The 27,089-nt window shown below is 45.9% G+C and overlaps 1 protein-coding gene and 1 long non-coding RNA gene across 4 annotated transcripts; both read right to left on the bottom strand.

Annotated features, from left to right (window-relative positions):
• Positions 1-18,752: 18,752 nt before the first annotated feature.
• Positions 18,753-23,145, bottom strand: LOC123082999 (uncharacterized). 2 transcript variants are annotated; one of them, XR_006439181.1, is made up of 9 exons: positions 23,016-23,145; positions 22,812-22,936; positions 22,094-22,176; positions 21,802-21,919; positions 21,692-21,732; positions 21,481-21,606; positions 21,170-21,406; positions 21,044-21,089; positions 18,753-18,975 (listed from the first exon to the last, which is right to left on the bottom strand). It is a non-coding gene; the product is annotated as an uncharacterized lncRNA (long non-coding RNA). The 2 variants fall into 2 exon arrangements; XR_006439180.1 differs by having other exon boundaries at positions 21,802-22,176.
• Positions 23,146-24,661: 1,516 nt separating this feature from the next.
• On the bottom strand, positions 24,662-26,538 carry LOC123082998 (alpha carbonic anhydrase 7). 2 transcript variants are annotated; one of them, XM_044505166.1, is made up of 4 exons: positions 25,939-26,538; positions 25,599-25,766; positions 25,131-25,184; positions 24,662-24,902 (listed from the first exon to the last, which is right to left on the bottom strand). In XM_044505166.1, exons 1-4 carry the CDS (start codon positions 26,455-26,457, stop codon positions 24,816-24,818), a joined length of 828 nt encoding a protein of 275 aa, XP_044361101.1. In that variant the 5' UTR covers positions 26,458-26,538; the 3' UTR covers positions 24,662-24,815. The 2 variants fall into 2 exon arrangements, with proteins under 2 accessions (XP_044361101.1, XP_044361100.1); XM_044505165.1 differs by having other exon boundaries at positions 24,662-25,184.
• Positions 26,539-27,089: the final 551 nt, after the last annotated feature.

The following is a 27,089-nucleotide window of genomic DNA, read 5'->3' as shown; positions in this document are numbered from 1 at the left end:
AGGAACTTAATTTTGCTCGAGTGTTGACTATGGTCAAGAAAAGAAGAGACTACAAGTTGCAGGTGGAGTCGCATGGAGTCTTTGGATTAGCAGAGGTACTCATGGGATAAGCTCAAGTCCAATGTACATGGAAGTTTGACGCATGGACAAATCCAGGGTGGTGGAGTATATTCGCCAAGGTGGAGTTTGTTAGAGTTGTGGCGAATATAGTGTACAAGGTACTCCCTCCGTCCACGAATAAGTGTACTTCTAGCTTTTTTCCTAGGTCAAAGTTTTAAAACTTTGACCAACTTTATAGGGAAAAGTACTAGCATTTATGACACTAACTTAATATCACTAGATCTATCTTGAAATGTACTTTCATAATATATCAATTTGATGTCATATATGTTATCACTCTTTTGTATATAGTTGGTCAAAATTTCAAAACTTTGAGTTAAGACAAAAGCTAGAAGTACACTTATTCGCGGACGGAGGGAGTAGGTTATAGTTGGACTTGTAGTTGTATCGTGTTTACATAGGATGTGGAGTCGTGTCCTAGTAGGACACTTATATCCTAGGCCTCTCTTATATACGGGGGTAGACACACGATGTAACCTATGCCAACATAATAGCATCGGAACGCAGGGGAAGCCGGCGGCATGTGCCGGTGTCCAGGGCGACCGGGTGCGGTATTGTAGCGGTATCATGGGGAGGAGCGCCCATAGTCAGGCCCCGGGGATGTAGCCATGTCGGTGAACCTCGTTAACAAATCTCGGTGTTGTGCTCGTGTGATTGCTTGGTCCTCGGATGATCGGCGATATGCCTCAGATTTATTCTAACAAGTGATATCATGAGCAAGGTAACGAAGAGGTTCCTGGTTTGTTGATCTGGAGGAAGTGGTCGGAGACGCGTGTGCGTGTGGACGATCGGATCGATAGGCAGACGACGAAAGCATCAGGCGAGACGCGGCGATTGATCAGGTGCATCAATCGGACGAGCATACATAAATCCCGGCGAGGTCGGATGGAGCTGGCGACGTATCGAGGTATCGATCGACTCGGTCTCGACGAGATCGATGCGGTGAAGGAACGTGGACAAGTCGGCCCAGTCCGATGCGCGTACGGGTGGCAGACTGGCAGCGGCTACGGTCCACGAGCTCTACGAAGGGCTTTTGCGGGCAGAGGCCCACAGGTGGACGCTTGCTGGCCGATGGCTGGGCACAATGGCCGGCGGGAGCTCCTAATCGGTGCTGCAGGCGCCGATTAGGAGATGCGGCGCTCGCTACAGCGCGGGGTGGGCCGGCCCATGAAGGGGTACCGCACAAAAAAAGTGCAAAAACTATCCAGAAAGTAGTGCCACTGCGGGGAATCGAACTCATGACCCACACAGCATACTCTATTCGGCTAACCAATCAGACGTGTGGTTAGAAGTGATTAAGTACAGCACGAAACTTTTAAAAGCTATTAGCGCCGCTGTTACATGATTTCCTTTAAAAAAACTGAAACATCACAGATTTCGAAAAAAGTTTCACAACATGCAAAAATACTTTGCCCTATTCAATAGAAGTTCAATGATTCTAAAAAATTTCATCAATAATGAAAAATAGTTCACAAAAAAATCGAAAAAGTTCATTGAATTTAAACGTAAACTTTTGGTTCTTTGAAAAATAGTTCATTAATTTTGAAAAAAGTTCATTGAATTTGAAAACTAGTTCATCTAATTTGAAAAAAGTCAATGATTTTGAAAAAAAGTTCATCGAAATTGAAAAAAAGTTCATTTGATTTAAAAAAAGTTCATCGGTTTTCAAAAAAGTTCACCGATTTTTCTAAAAAATTCACCGAATTTGAACAAAATTTCACCGAATTTTAAAAAAAAGTTCACCGAATTTTAAAAAAAGTTCACCAAATTTGAAAAAAAGTTCATAGATTTGGGAAAAAGTTCACAAATTTGAAAAAGTTCATCGAATTTTAAAAATAAAAAGTTCACGTATTTGCAAACAATTCAATGAACCAGGATGAAAAAGAAAACAGAAAACAGAAAAGGACAAAAAAGTAAAACGAAAAATGAAACAAAAATAAAAAAGAAAAAGGGCGGAAACTGGGTAAACAGGAGAATATATAACAAATAAAAGAGAAAGTTCTCATCCTGCTGGGGTGGGGCAGTGGTTACTCCAGCAAAACTTTGTCAGTGGCGCGCTGGTACGAATCACCACCAGAGCTCTCTTTCTTTTTGCAGAATTAAAACAAAGAGAAGAAATTGGGCCGGCCCATCGCGGAGTGCCACAGGCGCCGGTTTGCGGAAACAACTAAAACCGGCGCCTGTGGCGCTAAATAGGAAATGCCATGGCCGGCTCGGGAGGCTGCTAGCGCGTGATGCATGAGCCATGATGCTGCGCGTACATCGGTACATGCTGATGCAAATACGGGAGATTTGTTTCGTGAAAAAAAAAGATTGGCACAAGGGCTTAGTCAGATCGTGATGATGTCATGGAAAAAGAAAAGAAAAGAAAAGGTTAGCTACAGATGTGTGATGAATCAGGTGCTTGAGATAGTTAGCTTTGTTGATCTGATTTGGTATGTTCACATGGGAATGCTATGTGGATTTTGCTTTGGTTTTCTTTGATGGTACACATTTGTGTATGGATGGCGATTGTCACGACGACGGCTTGAGGAGTCTGGAGTGTGTCATGCAGTCGGATATGTTCGGCTGGGTTGGACTAGGTAGTCTGACAGATCGACGTGAGTCGGTTGGTATAGAAGGCGGTGGTGGGATCGGCGACAGCGACATAGGAGCATGATGCTGATAGTGACCGACTTCTGGGCGTGGAAACACGTGGCGCAGGCCCCGAGGGCTTGTGTGGCTTCGACAAGACTATGGCGCGGGGTTGATTCAAGATGGTGCATATGTGAGCTTGAAGTCGACGGAGCGCGGGGTGGACTGATCATCCACCATGGAGTCATGTTGAAGATGGAGCTGGAGTCTGGAAGACTTCACTCAGTGCTGGATTGAGGGGCTACAGTGTTTGGATCCAGAGAATCGAAGCCTATTCAGCGGCGGGAAAAAGCGAGTGACATGCAGTTCGGACTGGAGCCCAGTGGTCTGATGAAAGCGTGAAACTCGTCATCGGTCGGTGATGTTCGGTGGTACTCTGCAGTGGGGATTGAGTGGTGTGGTTTTGCGACCCTTGAGACTCGACCGGGACGGTGGAGGCTCGACGCGGTAATAGCGGTGAGGCGTGCGGTACGCACGGGACATGGAGACGGGCCAGGGCTCTGGTGGTCATACATGTGGTGAGACAACTGCGAATTTGACTCGGGATGACTAGAAGCAATGGTGAATTTCCTTCAAGTTTCAGACAGACGGTCAAGAAAGGAGCGGTGATGTTGAGTTCAGGTAACTCTTATGTGTGACACCCAATATGTGAGTTGTTCACTTTCACGCAGGTCAGCGATCAGTGTGTGATGGCGTTGGACTGATACTCTGAAAGTTGGGAGCACAAGCTAGAGTAACAAGGAACTTAATTTTGCTCGAGTGTTGACTATGGTCAAGAAAAGAAGAGACTACAAGTTGCAGGTGGAGTCGTATGGAGTCTTTGGAGTAGCAGAGGTACTCATGGGATAAGCTCAAGTCCAATGTACATGGAAGTTTGACGCATGGACAAATCCAGGGTGGTGGAGTATATTCGCCAAGGTGGAGTTTGTTAGAGTTGTGGCGAATATAGTGTACAAGGTACTCCCTCCGTCCATGAATAAGTGTACTTCTAGCTTTTTTCCTAGGTCAAAGTTTTAAAACTTTGACCAACTTTATAGGGAAAAGTACTAGCATTTATGACACTAACTTAATATCACTAGATCTATTTTGAAATGTACTTTCATAATATATCAATTTGATGTCATATATGTTATCACTCTTTTGTATATAGTTGGTCAAAATTTCAAAACTTTGACTTAAGACAAAAGCTAGAAGTGCACTTATTCGCGGACGGAGGGAGTAGGTTATAGTTGGACTTGTAGTTGTATCGTGTTTACATAGGATGTGGAGTCGTGTCCTAGTAGGACACTTATATCCTAGGCCTCTCTTATATACGGGGGTAGACACACGATGTAACCTATGCCAACATAATAGCATCGGAACGCAGGGGAAGCCGGCGGCATGTGCCGGTGTCCAGGGCGACCGGGTGCGGTATTGTAGCGGTATCATGGGGAGGAGCGCCCATAGTCAGGCCCCGGGGATGTAGCCATGTCGGTGAACCTCGTTAACAAATCTCGGTGTTGTGCTTGTGTGATTGCTTGGTCCTCGGATGATCGGCGATATGCCTCAGATTTATTCTAACAAGTGATATCATGAGCAAGGTAACGAAGAGGTTCCTGGTTTGTTGATCTGGAGGAAGTGGTCGGAGACGCGTGTGCGTGTGGATGATCGGATCGATAGGCAGACGGCGAAAGCATCAGGCGAGATGCGGCGATTGATCAGGTGTATCAATCGGACGAGCATACATAAATCCCGGCTACGTCGGACGGAGCTGGCGACGTATCGAGGTATCGATCGACTCGGTCTCGACGAGATCGATGCGGTGAGGGAACATGGACATGTCGGCCCAGTCCGATGCGCGTACGGGTGGCAGACTGGCAGCGGCTACGGTCCACGAGCTCTGCGAAGGGATTTTGCGGGCAGAGGCCCACAGGTGGACGCTTGCTGGCCGATGGCTGGGCACAATGGCCGGCGGGAGCTCCTAATCGGTGCTGCAGGCGCCGATTAGGAGATGCGGCGCTCGCTACAGCATGGGGTGGGCCGGCCCATGAAGGGGTACCGCATAAAAAAAGTGCAAAAACTATCCAGAAAGTAGTGCCACTGCGGGGAATCGAACTCACGACCCACACAACATACTCTATTCGGCTAACCAATCAGACGTGTGGTTAGAAGTGATTAAGTACAGCACGAAACTTTTAAAAGCTATTAGCGCCGCTGTTACATGATTTCCTTTAAAAAAACTGAAACATCACAGATTTCGAAAAAGGTTTCACAACATGCAAAAATACTTTGCCCTATTCAATAAAAGTTCAATGATTCTAAAAAATTTCATCAATAATGAAAAATAGTTCACAAAAAAATCGAAAAAGTTCATTGAATTTAAACGTAAACTTTTGGTTCTTTGAAAAATAGTTCATTAATTTTGAAAAAAGTTCATTGAATTTGAAAACTAGTTCATTTAATTTGAAAAAAGTCAATGATTTTGAAAAAAAGTTCATCGAAATTGAAAAAAAGTTCATTTGATTTAAAAAAAGTTCATCGGTTTTCAAAAAAGTTCACCGAATTTTCTAAAAAATTCACCGAATTTGAACAAAATTTCACCGAATTTTAAAAAAAAGTTCACCGAATTTTAAAAAAAGTTCACCAAATTTGAAAAAAAGTTCATAGATTTGGGAAAAAGTTCACAAATTTGAAAAAGTTCATCGAATTTTAAAAATAAAAAGTTCACGTATTTGCAAACAATTCAATGAACCAGGATGAAAAAGAAAACAGAAAACAGAAAAGGACAAAAAAGGAAAACAAAAAATGAAACAAAAATAAAAAAGAAAAAGGGCGGAAACTGGGTAAACAGGAGAATATATAACAAATAAAAGAGAAAGTTCTCATCCTGCTGGGGTGGGGCAGTGGTTACTCCAGCAAAACTTTGTCAGTGGCGCGCTGGTACGAATCACCACCAGAGCTCTCTTTCTTTTTGCAGAATTAAAACACAGAGAAGAAATTGGGCCGGCCCATCGCGGAGTGCCACAGGCGCCGGTTTGCGGAAACAACTAAAACCGGCGCCTGTGGCGCTAAATAGGAAATGCCATGGCCGGCTCGGGAGCCTGCTAGCGCGTGATGCATGAGCCATGATGCTACGCGTACATCGGTACATGCTGATGCAAATACGGGAGATTTGTTTCGTGAAAAAAAAAAGATTGGCACAAGGGCTTAGTCAGATCGTGATGATGTCATGGAAAAAGAAAAGAAAAGAAAAGGTTAGCTACAGACGTGTGATGAATCAGGTGCTTGAGCTAGTTAGCTTTGCTGATCTGATTTGGTATGTTCACATGGGAATGCTATGTGGATTTTGCTTTGGTTTTGTTTGATGGTACACATTTGTGTATGGATGGCGATTGTCACGATGACGACTTGAGGAGTCTGGAGTGTGTCATGCAGTCGGATATGTTCGGCTGGGTTGGACTAGGTAGTCTGACAGATCGACATGAGTCGGTTGGTATAGAAGGCGGTGGTGGGATCGGCGACAGCGACATAGGAGCATGATGCTGATAGTGACCGACTTCTGGGCGTGGAAACACGTGGCGCAGGCCCCGAGGGCTTGTGTGGCTTCGACAAGACTATGGCGCGGGGTTGATTCAAGACGGTGCATATGTGAGCTTGAAGTCGACGGAGCGCGGGGTGGACTGATCATCCACCATGGAGTCATGTTGAAGATGGAGCTGGAGTCTGGAAGACTTCACTCAGTGCTGGATTGAGGGGCTACAGTGTTTGGATCCAGAGAATCGAAGCCTATTCAGCGGCGGGAAAAAGCGAGTGACATACAGTTTGGACTGGAGCCTAGTGGTCTGATGAAAGCGTGAAACTCGTCATCGATCGGTGATGTTCGGTGGTACTCTGCAGTGGGGGTCGAGTGGTGTGGTTTTGCGACCCTTGAGACTCGACCGGGACAGTGGAGGCTCGACGCGGTAATAGCGGCGAGGCGTGCGGTACGCACGGGACATGGAGACGGGCCAGGGCTCTGGTGGTCATACATGTGGTGAGACAACTGCGAATTTGACTCGGGATGACTAGAAGCAATGGTGAATTTCCTTCAAGTTTCAGACAGACGGTCAAGAAAGGAGCGGTGATGTTGAGTTCAGGTAACTCTTATGTGTGACACCCAATATGTGAGTTGTTTACTTTCACGCAGGTCAGCGATCAGTGTGTGATGGCGTTGGACTGATACTCTGGAAGTTGGGCGCACAAGCTAGAGTAACAAGGAACTTAATTTTGCTCGAGTGTTGACTATGGTCAAGAAAAGAAGAGACTACAAGTTGCAGGTGGAGTCGCATGGAGTCTTTGGAGTAGCAGAGGTACTCATGGGATAAGCTCAAGTCCAATGTACATGGAAGTTTGACGCATGGACAAATCCAGGGTGGTGGAGTATATTCGCCAAGGTGGAGTTTGTTAGAGTTGTGTCGAATATAGTGTACAAGGTACTCCCTCCGTCCACGAATAAGTGTACTTCTAGCTTTTGTCCTAGGTCAAAGTTTTAAAACTTTGACCAACTTTACAGGGAAAAGTACTAGCATTTATGACACTAACTTAATATCACTAGATCTATTTTGAAATGTACTTTCATAATATATCAATTTGATGTCGTATATGTTATCACTCCTTTGTATATAGTTGGTCAAAATTTCAAAACTTTGACTTAAGACAAAAGCTAGAAGTACACTTATTCGCGGATGGAGGGAGTAGGTTATAGTTGGACTTGTAGTTGTATCGTGTTTACATAGGATATGGAATCGTGTCCTAGTAGGACACTTATATCCTAGGCCTCTCTTATATACGGGGGTAGACACACGATGTAACCTATGCCAACATAATAGCATCGGAACGCAGGGGAAGCCGGCGGCATGTGCCGGTGTCCAGGGCGACCGGGTGCGGTATTGTAGCGGTATCATGGGGAGGAGCGCCCATAGTCAGGCCCCGGGGATGTAGCCATGTCGGTGAACCTCGTTAACAAATCTCGGTGTTGTGCTCGTGTGATTGCTTGGTCCTCGGATGATCGGCGATATGCCTCAGATTTATTCTAACAAGTGATATCATGAGCAAGGTAACGAAGAGGTTCCTGGTTTGTTGATCTGGAGGAAGTGGTCGGAGACGCGTGTGCGTGTGGACGATCGGATCGATAGGCAGACGGCGAAAGCATCAGGCGAGACGCGGCGATTGATCAGGTGCATCAATCGGACGAGCATACATAAATCCCGGCGACGTCGGATGGAGCTGGCGACGTATCGAGGTATTGATCGACTCGGTCTCGACGAGATCGATGCGGTGAAGGAACGTGGACAAGTCGGCCCAGTCCGATGCGCGTACGGGTGGCAGACTGGCAGCGACTACGGTCCACGAGCTCTGCGAAGGGCTTTTGCGGGCAGAGGCCCATAGGTGGACGCTTGCTGGCCGATGGCTGGGCACAATGGCCGGCGGGAGCTCCTAATCGGTGCTGCAGGCGCCGATTAGGAGATGCGGCGCTCGCTACAGCGTGGGGTGTGCCGGCCCACGAAGGGGTACCGCACAAAAAAAGTGCAAAAACTATCCAGAAAGTAGTGCCACTGCGGGGAATCGAACTCACGACCCACACAGCATACTCTATTCGGCTAACCAATCGGACGTGTGGTTAGAAGTAATTAAGTATAGCCTGAAACTTTTAAAAGCTATTAGCGCCGCAGTTACATGATTTCCTTTAAAAAAACTGAAACATCACAGATTTCGAAAAAAGTTTCACAACATGCAAAAATACTTTGCCCTATTCAATAGAAGTTCAATGATTCTAAAAAATTTCATCAATAATGAAAAATAGTTCACAAAAAAATCGAAAAAGTTCATTGAATTTAAACGTAAACTTTTGGTTCTTTGAAAAATAGTTCATTACTTTTGAAAAAAATTCATTGAATTTGAAAACTAGTTCATCTAATTTGAAAAAAGTCAATGATTTTGAAAAAAAGTTCATCGAAATTGAAAAAAAGTTCATTTGATTTAAAAGAGTTCATCGGTTTTCAAAAAAGTTCACCGAATTTTCTAAAAAGTTCACCGAATTTGAACAAAATTTCACCGAATTTTAAAACAAAGTTCACCGAATTTGAAAAAAAGTTCATAGATTTGGGAAAAAGTTCACAAATTTGAAAAAGTTCATCGAATTTTAAAAATAAAAAGTTCACGTATTTGCAAACAATTCAATGAACCAGGATGAAAAAGAAAACAGAAAACAGAAAAGGACAAAAAAGGAAAACGAAAAATGAAACAAAAATAAAAAACAAAAAGGGCGGAAACTGGGTAAACAGGAGAATATATAACAAATAAAAGAGAAAGTTCTCATCCTGCTGAGGTGGGGCAGTGGTTACTCCAGCAACACTTTGTCAGTGGCGCGCTGGTACGAATCACCACCAGAGCTCTCTTTCTTTTTGCGGAATTAAAACACAGAGAAGAAATTGGGCCGGCCCATCGCGGAGTGCCACAGGCGCCGGTTTGCGGAAACAACTAAAACCGGCGCTTGTGGCGCTAAATAGGAAATGCCATGGCCGGCTTGGGAGGCTGCTAGCGCGTGATGCATGAGCCATGATGCTGCGCGTACATCGGTACATGCTGATGCAAATACGGGAGATTTGTTTCGTGAAAAAAAAAGATTGGCACAAGGGCTTAGTCAGATCGTGATGATGTCATGGAAAAAGAAAAGAAAAGAAAAGGTTAGCTACAGACGTTTGATGAATCAGGTGCTTGAGCTAGTTAGCTTTGTTGATCTGATTTGGTATGTTCACATGGGAATGCTATGTGGATTTTGCTTTGGTTTTCTTTGATGGTACACATTTGTGTATGGATGGCGATTGTCACGATGACGGCTTGAGGAGTCTGGAGTGTGTCATGCAGTCGGATATGTTCGGCTGGGTTGGACTAGGTAGTCTGACAGATCGACGTGAGTCGGTTGGTACAGAAGGCGGTGGTGGGATCGGCGACAGCGACATAGGAGCGTGATGCTGATAGTGACCGACTTTTGGGCGTGGAAACACGTGGCGCAGGCCCCGAGGGCTTGTGTGGCTTCGACAAGACTATGGCGCGGGGTTGATTCAAGACGGTGCATATGTGAGCTTGAAGTCGACGGAGCGCGGGGTGGACTGATCATCCACCATGGAGTCATGTTGAAGATGGAGCTGGAGTCTGGAAGACTTCACTCAGTGCTGGATTGAGGGGCTACAGTGTTTGGATCCAGAGAATCGAAGCCTATTCAGCGGCGGGAAAAAGCGAGTGACATGCAGTTCGGACTGGAGCCCAGTGGTCTAATGAAAGCGTGAAACTCGTCATCGGTCGGTGATGTTCGGTGGTACTCTGCAGTGGGGGTTGAGTGGTGTGGTTTTGCGACCCTTGAGACTCGACCGGGACAGTGGAGGCTCGACGCGGTAATAGCGGCGAGGCGTGCGGTACGCACGGGACCTGGAGACGGGCCAGGGCTCTGGTGGTCATACATGTGGTGAGACAACTGCGAATTTGACTCGGGATGACTAGAAGCAATGGTGAATTTCCTTCAAGTTTCAGACAGACGGTCAAGAAAGGAGCGGTTATGTTGAGTTCAGGTAACTCTTATGTGTGACACCCAATATGTGAGTTGTTCACTTTCACGCAGGTCAGCGATCAGTGTGTGATGGCGTTGGACTGATACTCTGGAAGTTGGGAGCACAAGCTAGAGTAACAAGGAACTTAATTTTGCTCGAGTGTTGACTATGGTCAAGAAAAGAAGAAACTACAAGTTGCAGGTGGAGTCGCATGGAGTCTTTGGAGTAGCAGAGGTACTCATGGATAAGCTCAAGTCCAATGTACATGGAAGTTTGACGCATGGACAAATCCAGGGTGGTGGAGTATATTCGCCAAGGTGGAGTTTGTTAGAGTTGTGTCGAATATAGTGTACAAGGTACTCCCTCCGTCCACGAATAAGTGTACTTCTAGCTTTTGTCCTAGGCCAAAGTTTTAAAACTTTGACCAACTTTATAGGGAAAAGTACTAGCATTTATGACACTAACTTAATATCACTAGATCTATTTTGAAATGTACTTTCATAATATATCAATTTGATGTCATATATGTTATCACTCTTTTGTATATAGTTGGTCAAAATTTCAAAACTTTGACTTAAGACAAAAGCTAGAAGTACACTTATTCGCGGATGGAGGGAGTAGGTTATAGTTGGACTTGTAGTTGTATCGTGTTTACATAGGATGTGGAGTCATGTCCTAGTAGGACACTTATATCCTAGGCCTCTCTTATATACGGGGGTAGACACACGATGTAACCTATGCCAACATAATAGCATCGGAACGCAGGGGAAGCCGGCGGCATGTGCCGGTGTCCAGGGCGACCAGGTGCGGTATTTTAGCGGTATCATGGGGAGGAGCGCCCATAGTCAGGCCCCGGGGATGTAGCCATGTCGGTGAACCTCGTTAACAAATCTCGGTGTTGTGCTCGTGTGATTGCTTGGTCCTCGGATGATCGGTGATATGCCTCAGATTTATTCTAACAAGTGATATCATGAGCAAGGTAACGAAGAGGTTCCTGGTTTGTTGATCTGGAGGAAGTGGTCGGAGACGCGTGTGCGTGTGGACGATCGGATCGATAGGCAGACGGCGAAAGCATCAGGCGAGACGCGGCGATTGATCAGGTGCATCAATCGGACGAGCATACATAAATCCCGGCGAGGTCGGATGGAGCTGGCGACGTATCGAGGTATCGATCGACTCGGTCTCGACGAGATCGATGCGGTGAAGGAACGTGGACTAGTCGGCCCAGTCCGATGCGCGTACGGGTGGCAGACTGGCAGCGGCTACGGTCCACGAGCTCTGCGAAGGGCTTTTGCGGGCAGAGGCCCACAGGTGGACGCTTGCTGGCTGATGGCTGGGCACAATGGCCGGCGGGAGCTCCTAATCGGTGCTGCAGGCGCCGATTAGGAGATGCGGCGCTCGCTACAGCGCGGTGTGGGCCGGCCCACGAAGGGGTACCGCACAAAAAAAGTGCAAAAACTATCCAGAAAGTAGTGCCACTGCGGGGAATCAAACTCTCGACCCACACAGCATACTCTATTCGGCTAATCAATCGGACGTGTGGTTAGAAGTGATTAAGTACAGCACGAAACTTTTAAAGGCTATTACCGCCGCTGTTACATGATTTCCTTTAAAAAAACTGAAACATCACAGATTTCGAAAAAAGTTTCACAACATGCAAAAATACTTTGCTCTATTCAATAGAAGTTCAATGATTCTAAAAAATTTCATCAATAATGAAAAATAGTTCACAAAAAAATCGAAAAAGTTCATTGAATTTAAACGTAAACTTTTGGTTCTTTGAAAAATAGTTCATTAATTTTGAAAAAAGTTCATTGAATTTGAAAACTAGTTCATCTAATTTGAAAAAAGTCAATGATTTTGAAAAAAAGTTCATCGAAATTGAAAAAAAGTTCATTTGATTTAAAAAAAGTTCATCGGTTTTCAGAAAAGTTCACCGAATTTTCTAAAAAATTCACCGAATTTGAACAAAATTTCACCGAATTTTAAAAAGAAGTTCACCGAATTTTAAAAAAAGTTCACCAAATTTGAAAAAAAGTTCATAGATTTGGGAAAAAGTTCACACATTTGAAAAAGTTCATCGAATTTTAAAAATAAAAAGTTCACGTATTTGCAAACAATTCAATGAACCAGGATGAAAAAGAAAACAGAAAACAGAAAAGAACAAAAAAGGAAAACGAAAAATGAAACAAAAATAAAAAAGAAAAAGGGCGAAAACTGGGTAAACAGGAGAATATATAACAAATAAAAGAGAAAGTTCTCATCCTGCTGGGGTGGGGCAGTGGTTACTCCAGCAAAACTTTGTCAGTGGCGCGCTGGTACGAATCACCACCAGAGCTCTCTTTCTTTTTGCAGAATTAAAACACAGAGAAGAAATTGGGCCGGCCCATCGCGGAGTGCCACAGGCGCCGGTTTGCGGAAACAACTAAAACCGGTGCCTGTGGCGCTAAATAGGAAATGCCATGGCCGGCTCGGGAGGCTGCTAGCGCGTGATGCATGAGCCATGATGCTGCGCGTACATCGGTACATGCTGATGCAAATACGGGAGATTTGTTTCGTGAAAAAAAAAGATTGGCACAAGGGCTTAGTCAGATCGTGATGATGTCATGGAAAAAGAAAAGAAAAGAAAAGGTTAGCTACAGACGTGTGATGAATCAGGTGCTTGAGCTAGTTAGCTTTGTTGATCTGATTTGGTATGTTCACATGGGAATGCTATGTGGATTTTGCTTTGGTTTTCTTTGATGGTACACATTTGTGTATGGATGGCGAATGTCACGATGACGGCTTGAGGAGTCTGGAGTGTGTCATGCAGTCGGATATGTTCGGCTGGGTTGGACTAGGTAGTCTGACAGATCGACGTGAGTCGGTTGGTACAGAAGGCGGTGGTGGGATCGGCGACAGCGACATAGGAGCGTGATGCTGATAGTGACCGACTTCTGGGCGTGGAAACACGTGGCGCAGGCCCCGAGGGCTTGTGTGGCTTCGACAAGACTATGGCGCGGGGTTGATTCAAGACGGTGCATATGTGAGCTTGAAGTCGACGGAGCGCGGGGTGGACTGATCATCCACCATGGAGTCATGTTGAAGATGGAGCTGGAGTCTGGAAGACTTCACTCAGTGCTGGATTGAGGGGCTACAGTGTTTGGATCCAGAGAATCGAAGCCTATTCAGCGGCGGGAAAAAGCGAGTGACATGCAGTTCGGACTAGAGCCCAGTGGTCTGATGAAAGCGTGAAACTCGTCATCGGTCGGTGATGTTCGGTGGTACTCTGCAGTGGGGGTTGAGTGGTGTGGTTTTGCGACCCTTGAGACTCGACCGGGACAGTGGAGGCTCAACGCGGTAATAGCGGCGAGGCGTGCGGTACGCACGGGACATGGAGACGGGCCAGGGCTCTGGTGGTCATACATGTGGTGAGACAACTGTGAATTTGACTCGGGATGACTAGAAGCAATGGTGAATTTCCTTCAAGTTTCAGACAGACGGTCAAGAAAGGAGCGGTGATGTTGAGTTCAGGTAACTCTTATGTCTGACACCCAATATGTGAGTTGTTCACTTTCACGCAGGTCAGCGATCAGTGTGATGGCGTTGGACTGATACTCTGGAAGTTGGGAGCACAAGCTAGAGTAACAAGGAACTTAATTTTGCTCGAGTGTTGACTATGGTCAAGAAAAGAAGAGACTACAAGTTGCAGGTGGAGTCGCATGGAGTCTTTGGAGTAGCAGAGGTACTCATGGGATAAGCTCAAGTCCAATGTACATGGAAGTTTGACGCATGGACAAATCCAGGGTGGTGGAGTATATTCGCCAAGGTGGAGTTTGTTAGAGTTGTGTCGAATATAGTGTACAAGGTACTCCCTCCGTCCACGAATAAGTGTACTTCTAGCTTTTGTTTGACCAACTTTATAGGGAAAAGTACTAGCATTTATGACACTAACTTAATATCACTAGATCTATTTTGAAATGTACTTTCATAATATATCAATTTGATGTCATATATGTTATCACTCTTTTGTATATAGTTGGTCAAAATTTCAAAACTTTGACTTAAGACAAAAGCTAGAAGTACACTTATTCACGGATGGAGGGAGTAGGTTATAGTTGGACTTGTAGTTGTATCGTGTTTACATAGGATGTGGAGTCGTGTCCTAGTAGGACACTTATATCCTAGGCCTCTCTTATATACGGGGGTAGACACACGATGTAACCTATGCCAACATAATAGCATCGGAACGCAGGGGAAGCCGGCGGCATGTGCCGGTGTCCAGGGCGACCGGGTGCGGTATTGTAGCGGTATCATGGGGAGGAGCGCCCATAGTCAGGCCCCGGGGATGTAGCCATGTCGGTGAACCTCGTTAACAAATCTCGGTGTTGTGCTTGTGTGATTGCTTGGTCCTCGGATGATCGGCGATATGCCTCGGATTTATTCTAACACTTCACGCTGGAAAGCTTGCAGTTTAAGTTATATTACTATATGCCTAAATAAACAATTCAGCGAAACCAGCTATAAATTAATATAAATAATTTGTGCCAAAAGTATTAAAGAATTTTTAGCAATGTTAGAAAAAATCTGTGCTGAAATTTGTTTTGGGGATTCTGTCCATATCTAGAATATCATTATTTTATTGAAAAGGAGGTTAAACCACTAGCCTTTGCAACATACCTTTTTCGTTAATTATTGCACGAAGCACATAACAAAGTTACCTAGTCTAAACCAATACCAGATATGTAATGAACACCTAGGACAAAGTTGACTTCTTCCACAGCAACGCCTTTATGAAGGGATAAAGGTCCTCGCACCATCGTCGCCCCATGTGGTGTTGACAACGATTTTCATCATGGTTCCAAGACTAGCCGATGAAGACCAGCACAATACCAAGTAGACAATGCTTTCAACATGATAATGACGCGAGTTTGTCGCTGCCAAGCCCGATCAATAAAGGTCAGGACAAGAGTTTTCGCTCCGGACATGAAGCAGTGTTCCAATCAGCATCTTGGTGAGACGTCTTCCCACCTTTGGAAATCGCCTTTGCCTTACTCCACGTCAGGCCAACAAGGCACTAGCAGATCGGTGAGACGTCTTCCCACCTTAGACCTCCACCATGGATGTCAAGGGGCCTTCGGTGTCTCGGCGCAGATCTAGCCACCACCACTCCACATTGACGCGAGTTACACTGCAGCATCCAGCAAATCGTGAGAGCCACTTCCTCTGTAGTAAATGCCAACGGGGAACCGCCGGTTTGCCCCGAACTCCATAGCTTCAGACGCGTTTGCAGGTGCGACAAACCTCCTCGTGCGATGGCCAGCGCCCTTTTACTGGACGAACCCCTTTGTGCCGCCGGCGAGCACCCATAGCGCCACATGCACCCACGGGCGTCGTGCCTATGGATACAGGTCGCGCTTGCAGACGCATCATTGCGTACCATAATCTTCTTGTTGCGGCCGTCGAAGGCCGCCATCCACACCTCAAACCGCCGAGACTGGACATCACATGATCAGTCCACCACCGACGACAATGATCTATCCATGTCTGACGATAATTTTCTTTGTATTTTTTGAACCATTTAGATAGTTCATCTACAATGTTTTGTGTTTACAGCCGTGATGTTCTTTCTGCAATAACTTAACCGTGCCATATACGTTTTAACACACCATATAAGCACATACAATGAATGCTAAAAAAAGAGCTTTTGATGCATTTTCTTATCCATCTATGTTGAAATGAAATATGCATCTATTTGAACCTCTGTCTTCTGCTCTAGTATTCTCTAGACAGGGGTGTTGCATCGGCCACATTGAAGACAGTGGATTTCGCGGCGTGGAGCAGTGGAGTATCAACGCTTGACGCGGTTCGATGGACGAGCGCAGGCTGGTGGCGCTGTTTGGCGTCATGGTGACGTCAACAGCAAATGTGACTCGCAAGATCTATGCAATGATTCCTCCTAAAGACATGATGACGAAAGATAGCTATGGCGGATCCTAGAGCTAGCATGTGCATGCGGTGCGAGTTGTGGGACGCCTAGACTGGCTGGTACTCCTAGCTTCCCACGCCATCGGCCTTTTGAGGCCACTGGATTAGATGATGTCTGTTGATGCGGACCCGACACATCTTTATACTTGTAGGTGCAGGGACTTTCTTCGCCTAGATAGGGGTTCTGCGTTGATCTTTGTATTCATTTTGTCAGGCTCTATTGAATAATTAATAAAGATGGTTGCATATATCGTTTTGATGTAAAGGCAGGGGTGATCCTTCTTTTCAAAAGAAAAATTCAGTGAACGGGGAAGCCAAGCATATATGGGTTAGACAAGACAACACTGTTAATGGTGCCCGGAGACCAGAAAATTTAGTAACTTTCAAATATCTTACGTTGGTCCGTTCACACTCTCATTTTAACACACTTCCGGCAATGCATTCGGTTTCACCCAACCTTTTTGTACCTATCAATCATGTGAACGCCCATGACGAATAATTTGACGCGCGTTGGCTGATTAAACGTTATTCTGCGTCACTGATTACCCTAGGCAGGACTTTCAATCTGTCAATCACCAACCCCCAGAATGAGAAAGTTCAGGACCTTGTGTTTGTCATTCAAAACCCGAAAGTACCAACTGCTGATCTGCAAAGGGCTATCAATAATTGCATTGGATGCTCAATTCTTCTGTGTTATTTTCTACGAGATTGAACTGTTGAGAAAGTTGAATTAATTCACGCCGGCGGCCATGGCACATGGCGCACAAGTCTTAGAGCATCTTCAGCCGCGGCCCCAACAGGCCCTCCCCAGGCGTTTTTGCCGCGCCGGCACCGAAAAAACGGCCCAGTCGCCCCCCAGAAGCCCGTTTTTCACCGGCTCGGGCCGAAACTGGTGCCGGCGGACCCAGGCAGAACCCGGCGCCCTGGGGGGCGCCTGTGGCGCCGGCACAAGCGAAAAGGGCGCGTGGGTCCGCCTTGTCGGCGAGTCGAGCGCCTCTTCCCGCCGTTTCTTCCCGTTTTTCCCCACTTCCCTCCCATTTCCTCCTTTCCTCCCGCCAATCTGCCTCCCGCTCGCCTCCCAGCCGCCCGCCATGGCACCGAAGAAGTACGCCGTCCCCCGCGCCGCGGCAACCGCGACCGCCTCCGTCGCCCAGACGAAGCAGAGGAAGCCGAGGGCGCCGCCGTCCAAGCCGCCGGGCATGACGAACGCCGATTGGAGGGTAGAAGTGCAGCGGCGGGAGGCTGTCACCGCCGACCGGCGGAACAGGGCCCTCGCCAAGAAGGCCCGCGACAACGCGGCATGCGCGGCTGCGGCTGCCGCTTCGGCGGACCAGGCCGAGGCCGAGGCGGCTCGCGCAGGGATGATGAACCCCCCCCCCCCCCCCCCCGGCAACCACGTGCAGTACGCGCCCAGGGGCCATCAAGGTGTCGGGTCTCCGTCGCCGCAGCCATGGGGATCGCCGGGCTATGCCGACGGGGGCGGTGTACGGTGGGTTCAACACAAAGGTCACTTTCCCCCATGGACACCCGGCCCAGTGCACGCCCTCGCCCGCCTTCACCGGCGTGCAGTACCCTCCATACAACTACTCACCGCCCGCGTACGCGTCCTACTCCGGACCAACGTCGCCGCGAAGAAGAGGAACACCGACCTGGTGTTCCTGCTGGGCGGGGCAGACATGCTCTAGAGCACCGACGAGGCGGTCAAGGCGTGGTACAGAGCGCATGTTGGCCTCATCCTAGACCAGCTTCTTTCGACGACGACGCCCACGCCCACGCACACGTCGACGCTGCCGGCAAGCCCGACCGATGTTGCCGCCGATACTCACTACACCACAGCACTACATCACTGACAGATAAGTTGGTCGAAAAAACGGGATTCGCCGACAGACAGTCGGTCGGGAATAATAATTGCCGACCGACGGTGCTTGTTGGGGAAAGTCCAGACGGGAAAGCCTTTTGCCGACCGACATATCTTTGCTGACTGACAGTTCGATGGCGATAAAGGGCATTGCCGACCGACTTTCTATTGGCACTACCGTGTACCTTTCCCGACCGATTTTTCATTGGTACTGCCGTAGAACTTTTCCCAACCGACTGTTTGACAGTGACATCTTTGCCGACCGACATTCTGCTAGGCTTGCTATGAATCTTTCCCGACCAACAGTTCGATGGTGTCATTTTTGCCAACCGACTTGTCGTTGGCCTAGTATGAACCTTTGCCGACCGACAATGGGACGCTATTTTTCTTTTCCCAACCAACTGTTCATCGACATTTTGTTTAGCTGAGCAATAATATCAAATACCTATATATTTCCCATCTGCCTTGTACATTGTCAATCAAGTTGCATATCTCATTTACAACACAATATCAATCAAGTTAACTAACTTGCATGTACTCACAAAAGAATTAAATCATGAGCAAAGAAGGATAAAAAAAGCAATTCATTCTCATAAGCCATCCAACATTTATATGCTCGAGTCACCGAAACACCCAATATGTTACAAAATGATAGATGCATGTCAGACCAATTCATTGTTTTCTCCATTACACAGAATACACAGATGACAAGACGCCATATAGGTTCACAAAATGATATAGACAATGTATTTGCTCCATTACACACAAAATGCCTGGCGAACACGAACTGCCATCTTCATGGTTCCTTCCTGGTCCGTTTGTACGTCTTTCCTAAAGGATAAAAAGTCACCGGTGAATTCATGTATTCATAGAGAATGGTGAAAATAATAATTGTATAAAGCATCAATGGCAGTGGTGTTTTAGTATTATAAAAAATAGGGCAAGTCCTAAATAATGCAAAAACATGTTCTAATTAAAATCTGTACTGTTGTGTTGGACATAATAAAGCATCAATGCCAGATGACCATGGAATATATTTCAAGAAATAGGAGCAATATGCGCAGTTTAGCATACACCCAATTACTGGAAGCAACACATCTAGGTACAGACTCAGATAGTTATTTTTCTAGAGAAGACCACCAGTTTTTTTTTCTCTGGGGTGGAAAAGACTGCAGTGTGCCTAACTATTATATTTAGAAAAGCATAAGAGAACTACATATGACTTCAGTGCCACAAATTAGATTAACTAGTCGTCAACCCGTGCATGTGCACGGGCTAGCCTATTTTAGGTAGATGTATGTTCCTTGAACTTCTATTAACATGTTGCTGCATGCAATATTCATTAGAAATTAGCTACTTCTCCATGAAGAGGGGATAACAGAGAACATGTAAATATAATTTTCAAAATTACTCTGCAAAATAAATTACGGCTCATCGTAATTCATAAAGTATAGAGTATATAATCTTATATGTAAATATCAGGGTGACGAACTACGCCTACAATGGAGTCATGAACAATGATGAATGATCCACTGCCAACTACAACCTATAGCAGACATGAAAACATTTTGTAAGGTTAGGTGACCTTGTTTATGCTACTGCAAAGTGTGAAGCTTCATTTAATATTTGAATTAACATATTTGGAAGGAATACACACCTGTAGAGTATGTACATGACATAATTGTGTTTTTATATTCCACGTGACAATGTTAATGAAAGGAAACATAGTATACATGAAAGCATGTTACTATAAAATTGGGAAAAAATAAACATGTCAATATTGCTCTCCTTTTGTATATTTACAAACTGAGTCTCCTAGAGCCGAAACTTATTCTTTGTGAAATAGTAATGTAACATAGCTTACTGTAAAAAAGGGTAAATATGTTTTCATTGTGAATAAGTACTATATTGAACTTGTCTTTTCTAAAAACCAGATTGGACTTGCCTTTTCTAAAAACCAGATTGGACTTTCCTTTTCTAAAAACCATATTGAACTTGTTGCCCGTATAGCACATACCTTTTTTTAAATGGTATAGCACATACCTTTAGCATTACGTGCAATGTTTTATGGATTAATCTGGAGGCTTGTAAAAAAACACTCATTGATTGATTTCGAGGATTGATCTAGACCGTAATAACTTGGTTCCACCAGATTAACGACTCCTAATTTCTAATTAACGTGGTAATTTCTTGGAAGTCTAGAATTAGTATAGGTATAGAATTAAGCCATTACTTTCAGAGAAGCATATGTACTGCACATTACAAATCTTCATAGGTAAGAGCCAAAACCTATGAAACCAACAGGTTATGCATAAGAGAAATAAAGATGAGTTGTGCTAATGACCAATATTTGCTTTACTGTTCAGGCCATACAAGGAAAAATATGTCAGAGATTTAGAATTAATAGCTCAAACATAGAAGCAGGTTACACATTTCTTTTGCAATATATAAAGGCTTAACTGGCATCTGCACAATTACTAAAGATATGTACACTACTTATTAATCTGTATGTACGTGCATATTATAAATACTAGGTTTTTTCTGATACTTACTGATCAATTGTGTACGACTACTTTATGGACATGAATCAGGACTCGGAAACAGGATACAATGTACTATATGGACATGAATCTAATTTATTGCTAGTGGCAGAACTAAAAAAATTGCATGACTACTTTAGGATCCAAGACTTAGGTTGCACCTGACCATTCACTTGCACATATCCTACTTGTGTATTTTGAGATACATAAAGATTGAATCTACCGTACACTTGTGCACATCTCCTACTTGTGTTCAGTTGGTATAAGATACATAAAGACTGAATCTACCGTACACTTGCACATCTCCTACTTGTGTATTTGGAGCAAGGAAGCACCAAGAAGCATCTCTTGTACAGTACCTTAATGGCGGGATGAGGAAGATGCCCCTGGCTTGTAGGGCTTCATCTAGCAAAGTGATCGCGAGTCAGTATCACACGTCAAACAATTCGAGGCAAGTGGACAAAACATACATTGTTGGTGATTACCTTGCTAGATGGCCATGCAATGGACCTTCTGACAGCATCAGCGATTATTTGTAAACCGTCATATTCATAAGGCACCGTAGCATCCCTTCTAATCGCAACATCGACAAGAACCTCATAAGTTGCTGGTCCAAGAGGCTCTCCGCCCACAATAGTGTCTGGGTCAAGTGAGATAATTGTTGCCTTAGCAACAGGAGTTTCAGGACCAGTCCATGCATATAGAAGCACATCCATACCAATCTGAATCAATGATTGTTTTAGAAACATGAATACAAAATAGAATTTAAATATATATGTAAGGATGAGTAGATTACAAGGCTTTCATCTTCATGGGCTGATGAGCTTCTTGCAGGGGGCTTTGCAATGACTCTTCTATGAACAAAGAGCTCTTCATCATCTTCATCACCATCTTTATCTTCCTCAGCTTCATCTCTTGAGTTCTATTAGACAATAACATTGAAATAGAGTTATTGCATGCAAGATGGATTGATGATGCAATGAAAAGATGTGGAAATAGTTCATTACTTGTCGAGAATTGGAACCATATTGTGAGCTAGGAGTTCCTCCTGCAAAAGACACTATATGACTACATCTCTGAAAATACAAAACATTAAAGAATCATACAGAACACTTACTTTTTTCAATATCACTTGCTTTAAGAACTAGTCCATCTATATTTGTCCTAGCAGAACCAATGCATCCACCTGCAAAACTCACACGTATAGCAGTACATGGAGCAAGAATCCTAAATTCCTAATAACCAACCAAATTAGACAATATAAGAATCAGTGGCAAACTTCAATTCTTGGTCACACGCTATATTGGCTGGGAGATATGCTAGTAATACACTAAGATAACAGCCAGACTCAAAGGCACCACATCAAGAAATCATATACTAAAAGCAAAAATATACAACACTCCACACACCTTATGCACTAAGGTGTCGTAGCAAAAAATCTGCCACTTCTCTTCGTCAGCTCAATGCTACCAACAGTTGTCCTCTGTGCTACCTGCAGAAAAAAGGAGAGAAATGCAAGTCAGGTCGCATGTACAAGTGTAGCTCTATCCAAGTTCGTGAAAAAGGCAGTAATGATGACACAATGCATAATGCTGCATTTCTAAATATGACAACAAAATCATGAGAAACAGTGTATAAATCAATAATGGCTGGATGCATTGGCTGACAGTGGTCAAATACCCTTCAAGGAGTATGGCAAGCAGAAAATCTATCTTGCTCGGCAAGATCAGGTTGACATTCCAAAATGGGGAAGAACTTGAGGAAATGAAGAAAGCAAATAGCAAGCTACAGGAAGAACTTGCAGAACAAAATAACATTACTAGTGAGGCCGAATCTGGCAAGTTCTATATGGTGCCATGGTCTCTGGTCCTTCACAAATGTTGTAACCAACCATTAGTAGCTGAGTACAAATCATGTCGCAGAGATAAAAGGTCTACAGTCAAACTTGACACTGGAAGAAATTAAGTCAAAGGAGGCCATATTACAAAGTGAGGTATGTTCGCATGTTAATATGCTTCTTAGCGCACATAGGCATATTTGTTCAAACTGGACTCGGGCATGTCTCTTATTAAGTAAAGTCGCTTGCTAGCCAAGAGGTTGCTACACAGGAACAATCCAATCACTCACCACGCCGAACCTGAGCCCCTCGGTGTTGGTCAGTGACCCAATCAGCCGCTGGTGTCCCGCGGCAGATGCGGCCACGACGGGGAGCCGAGAAGCCCCAGCATCCGCGACCAGCGCGGTCGGACGAGCTGCACGAATCAAATGGCAGAAATCAGAAGCAGCAACCCGCCGAAAGAGCAGAGGTCGAGATGGTAAGCAGGAGCGTACCGGAGTTGGGAGATGGGAACGAGACGGCGGCGGCTCTGGGGCGGTAGTTGGGCGGCGTGGGGCGGCAGTGGGACGACGTGGAGAACGACGGCAGGCCTCCGGGATTTGGAAGCGTGGTGCTAGGGATTTGGCTGACTCTTCTCGTGGGGAACGAAAGGAGTTTTTTTTAGACAAATGAAAGGAGCTGCTTTGCGGGAAAAAAATTCGCGGGTTGTTGGGCCTTTTGGCGCTAAAGATTTAGCAATTCGCGCGCGAGGCCCTTTAGCGTCCGAGTGTTGGTCGGGGTTATTTCCCGACCGATGGTCTGTGGGCCGTGGGAGAATTCCCGACCGACTGGTGGAAGGCGTATTATGTAGCATTCCCGACCGACTTCGGGTCACTGTATATACATTCCCTGACCCATAGTCTGTTAGAAGTTTTTTTGGCCAACTGTGAGTCGGCAATAGTGAATTTTTCCCAACAGACATCGGTAGGGAATTCTAGTGTGTGGTGTAGTGACTGCCCGCAGCACAAAAGCCACGCCGCCAAGCACAGAGACCCCGTCAAGCCCGCGCACACCGACTCCGCCGACGCCGGAGGCCGACCTCGCCGCCTGATGCTTTGCCATCCATCCTTTCTGCTTTTTGTACGCCGAATTTTTCATCCGATCGCCGATCTACTGGGCGCTTGATCGCCGGATTGTGGCGTCTATTTTGGGCGCGGGAATGAACTACGTTTGAATTTGTCGTGGCTGGGGGGCGGCGCCTGGGGGTGTCGCTGGGAGCTAGGCCGCCCCCAGGGGCCGAACTAGCGCCGGCTCGCCCCCAGGTCGCAGTTTTTCGGCGCCTTGGGGGGCCGAACGGCTGGAGATGCTCTTATCTCTCATCATCATCGTACCAGAGACAACAACAGGTGAGGTCGACACCCCTCTTGTTTAGTTGAGTACTCCGTTTATATTAAGAGCCATAGTCAACTTGAGTACCTGATCATTACAAAAACAAATAGCCAAATGGATCCAGGAATCAATATTATGTTGACAATATTCAGGAATATTCAAACTTAGGGCCTGTTCGGAGTCCCTCCCACTCCATAACTCCGCTCCTGGAGCAGCCGGAGCCACAGTTTAAATTTACGGAGCTAGGAAATAGGTACTCTGTGGATCTTTGAATCTGGCGGAGCTGGAGGCTTCCCGAACAGCTCCTTAGCCTTTCTTGAGCTCTAGCAACGGTTGCAACAGGATAATCCTCTCAGGCCTACACTAGTCCTTTCATGATTCTTCAAGGGGACACCACCAGGCTACCACCAGATGGTTGGATCTTTTTTTTTCGGCGAAATAATTTGTGTTACTCAAAATTAAGGGATTACAGTCATGAGTATAAAGTGGGAGATGTTTGTTAAAAAAAAAGTCTAGACGTTCTTCGGACCGGAGCCAGGCCAAACAAGACTATGCTGTGTTCTGCCAAAATTGGCCATAAAGTGACTCACGGTATTTTGGCCACGATGAATATGGGTAACACAAGAATTAGCCATGGATGGCTTTATTTCATTTGGAGGTACAAAACCATAATCAAATCCCAACAACAATCGTATAGATGATCTGGTAGATCCCAAGATGTCAGCATCAAGATATGCATTCCCGCAAAAAAAAAAACATCAAGATATGCATGGACATGAACTGGTCGTGTTCATTTATTATTCAGTAGCCGTATAGAAAGTTTGAAAGTGGATGGAAATAACTACTACGTACAAAAATGATATAACCATATACATAAAAAATAGCTGAAGCACCAGACTAATTAGCCAAAGGACCAACACTAGTAATCAATGTCTATTTTGCTCAAAAGGCCGGAACATGCTGATATCTCTGCTGTTCACCTCCTGACGGGGCCTCGCGTTCTTCTCCATGTCCTGCATGTAGGGTTGAAGGAAAATCAGTCCAAAAAATTTCGAGTCCATGGGTGGAGATAGACGAAATTAAAGGCGGCTTTCATGCCGCTGTGGAATTTCTAGCGGTCCACGGTTAAGGTCTACCATCCGATGTAAAGTGCTGAAAGACAAGAGTTGAATGCACGAGGAGAATAGCAAGACTTCTCTTTCATGAAAAGGATTAGAGAAACAGAAGGGAAAAAAACTTACATCATGAACAGCCTCCCTAAGAAGCTCCAGCTGGTGCCTCGACACAGTGCGCACCTGCAAATTCAACCAGTCATAGGAAAAGAAAAGTTTCAGTAACATGAAATATATATCAATTCCATCCTTATTCACCAACCAAGCAATGCATGGCGTACAATAGGACGTGTGCACACATCTAGCTAGCTGGCGTGTGCGTTCCACTGATCTAAATTCCAATCAATCCGAAGTGAGGGAATGACGAAACCGGTGGGAAGATTCTTTGTGAATAACGAATCAAAGGATCTGTAGATAGATCGAACCGGTAGCTCCGTGCCAACTGCTAAGTTCCAGAAACGAATTCTTTTGTTTGACAGTTGCAAGTAGTGTGTCATGTGATGGACAGAAATGAAATATTTTACTGATAGTTGTTAGTTGGTAGTTGTGTATGATGCAAGGTGATGTGTGACGGTGAATGAATGAAACGGGACGTACCCTCTTGACTATGGTCCAGATGACCCCTTCTGAGCAGGGCGGGGTGGTGAGGGAGCCCAGGTAGCGGTAGTAGACGCTGGCCTTGCCCCGGGCGCCCCTCGGGTCCATCATCCCCATCTTCTCCTCCCTGTCCTTCCGATCCGCTATCATTTCCAGGTATGGCTCCAGCTGCGTTCGTAGTACAAGATTAGAATTAGTCCCATGTTGCCATGTTGTTGTTAGTTAAGCTTACTTATAATTAAGTTAAGTCCCATGCTGCCGTGTTTGCTTTAGTTAATCAAGCTTAATTAATCCTGGTTGGTTAACTAAAGAAAAGAAGCAAGAAAGAAAAGAGAGGCACCTTGTGCAGGAAGGCGTCGTGGGCACCGATTTCGTAGAAGATGCCGATGACGGCGGCCTTGCCCTCGGTGCTCTCATGGAACATGTGTAGCTCCATGTCGTACCGGCGGCCGTTGACACTGTGCTCCGTGGGGGAGTGCCAGTGCAACTGCCGGAGGAAGTAGGGCGTGCCACCGATGGAGACGCTCCCGGCGTCGCCCTCGAACTTGAGCATGATGTCGTGGCCGCGGTTGACGATGGTGGCGTTGGCTGGGGCGTAGGAGTGGTTGAGGTAGCCGAGGCCGCGCACGAGGGAGACGCGCGGGCTGGCGAGGTCGATGGGCGACTGCATGTTGCCCTTGCCGCACGCGGACCACTCCTCCTTGATGTCGCCCCAGTGCGCCGGCCCATTCTCTGCGTCCAGCGAGTAGCTGAACTCCTCCTCCTCCTCGGTTTCCTGCTGGGCTCTGGCTGTGGGGAGGAGGACGGAGGCTGACAAAAGGAGGAGCACGGCCAGCCGGAGGTCCTGAGATGGACGCATGTTGTCTTGGTGTGCTCGGAGCGCGTTGGTACTGGGTTGGGTGTCGGCTCCTCTGGTCGTGGAGCTGGTGAGTTCCCCTTGTGTGTGTTGGACCGGAGACAGAGCTGGTGCACTATATATAGTGGAGAGCAAGAGAGAATGACATGGGTCTGGCCGTCTGCCACGGCCGCCTTGAATAGGTTGGAACGTTTCAAACCTTTCTGTCAACTTGCTACCGCTTACGGAGTTACGGTAGGGTACTTTCGAACACAGCACAAGCAAAGTAAACATCGCCGGCGTCCCATTCCGTTCCACGGAAAGGGAGCATGCATGAACGGCCCGGACCGTGTGGGATAGGGACGCTCACGATCAAAAAGTCTGGGTTTGGTGAGAAGCCGCACCGCTTGTCATCATCTCTCACGTCTGGCAAAGCAAATTGGAAAGCTGTTCTGTTGCTGGATACCCAACACCATTTTGCATCATCGGTCGCATATCACCGATCCTCTCCTACGTTGTAGTACTGTGAGTGTTTTTTGTTCAGATCTGCTCCCACGATCGTGCTTCTGGAAGAACAAAGAAATTTGGTACAAACGTTTCACACCCCTTCGTGTTACCCACGAGGTTCATCGTCCAGACCTGCCCACGCGCCGTCC

This window comes from Triticum aestivum, chromosome 4A (genome assembly GCF_018294505.1).
Source record: "Triticum aestivum cultivar Chinese Spring chromosome 4A, IWGSC CS RefSeq v2.1, whole genome shotgun sequence".
Taxonomy (NCBI): Eukaryota; Viridiplantae; Streptophyta; class Magnoliopsida; order Poales; family Poaceae; genus Triticum; species Triticum aestivum.
Note: the sequence above shows the minus strand (reverse complement) of the source record. Positions and strands in the feature narration are given on the sequence as shown.

Excerpts from the sequence above, each read along its gene's own strand:
- LOC123082998 (XM_044505165.1), bottom strand. The coding sequence starts at position 26,457 with ATGCGTCCATCTCAGGACCTCCGGCTGGCCGTGCTCCTCCTTTTGTCA. Across the intron at positions 25,767-25,938 it reads ACGACGCCTTCCTGCACAAG|CTGGAGCCATACCTGGAAAT; the intron begins GTGCCTCTCTTT and ends CTACGAACGCAG. Across the intron at positions 25,185-25,598 it reads TCTGGACCATAGTCAAGAGG|GTGCGCACTGTGTCGAGGCA; the intron begins GTACGTCCCGTT and ends TTGAATTTGCAG.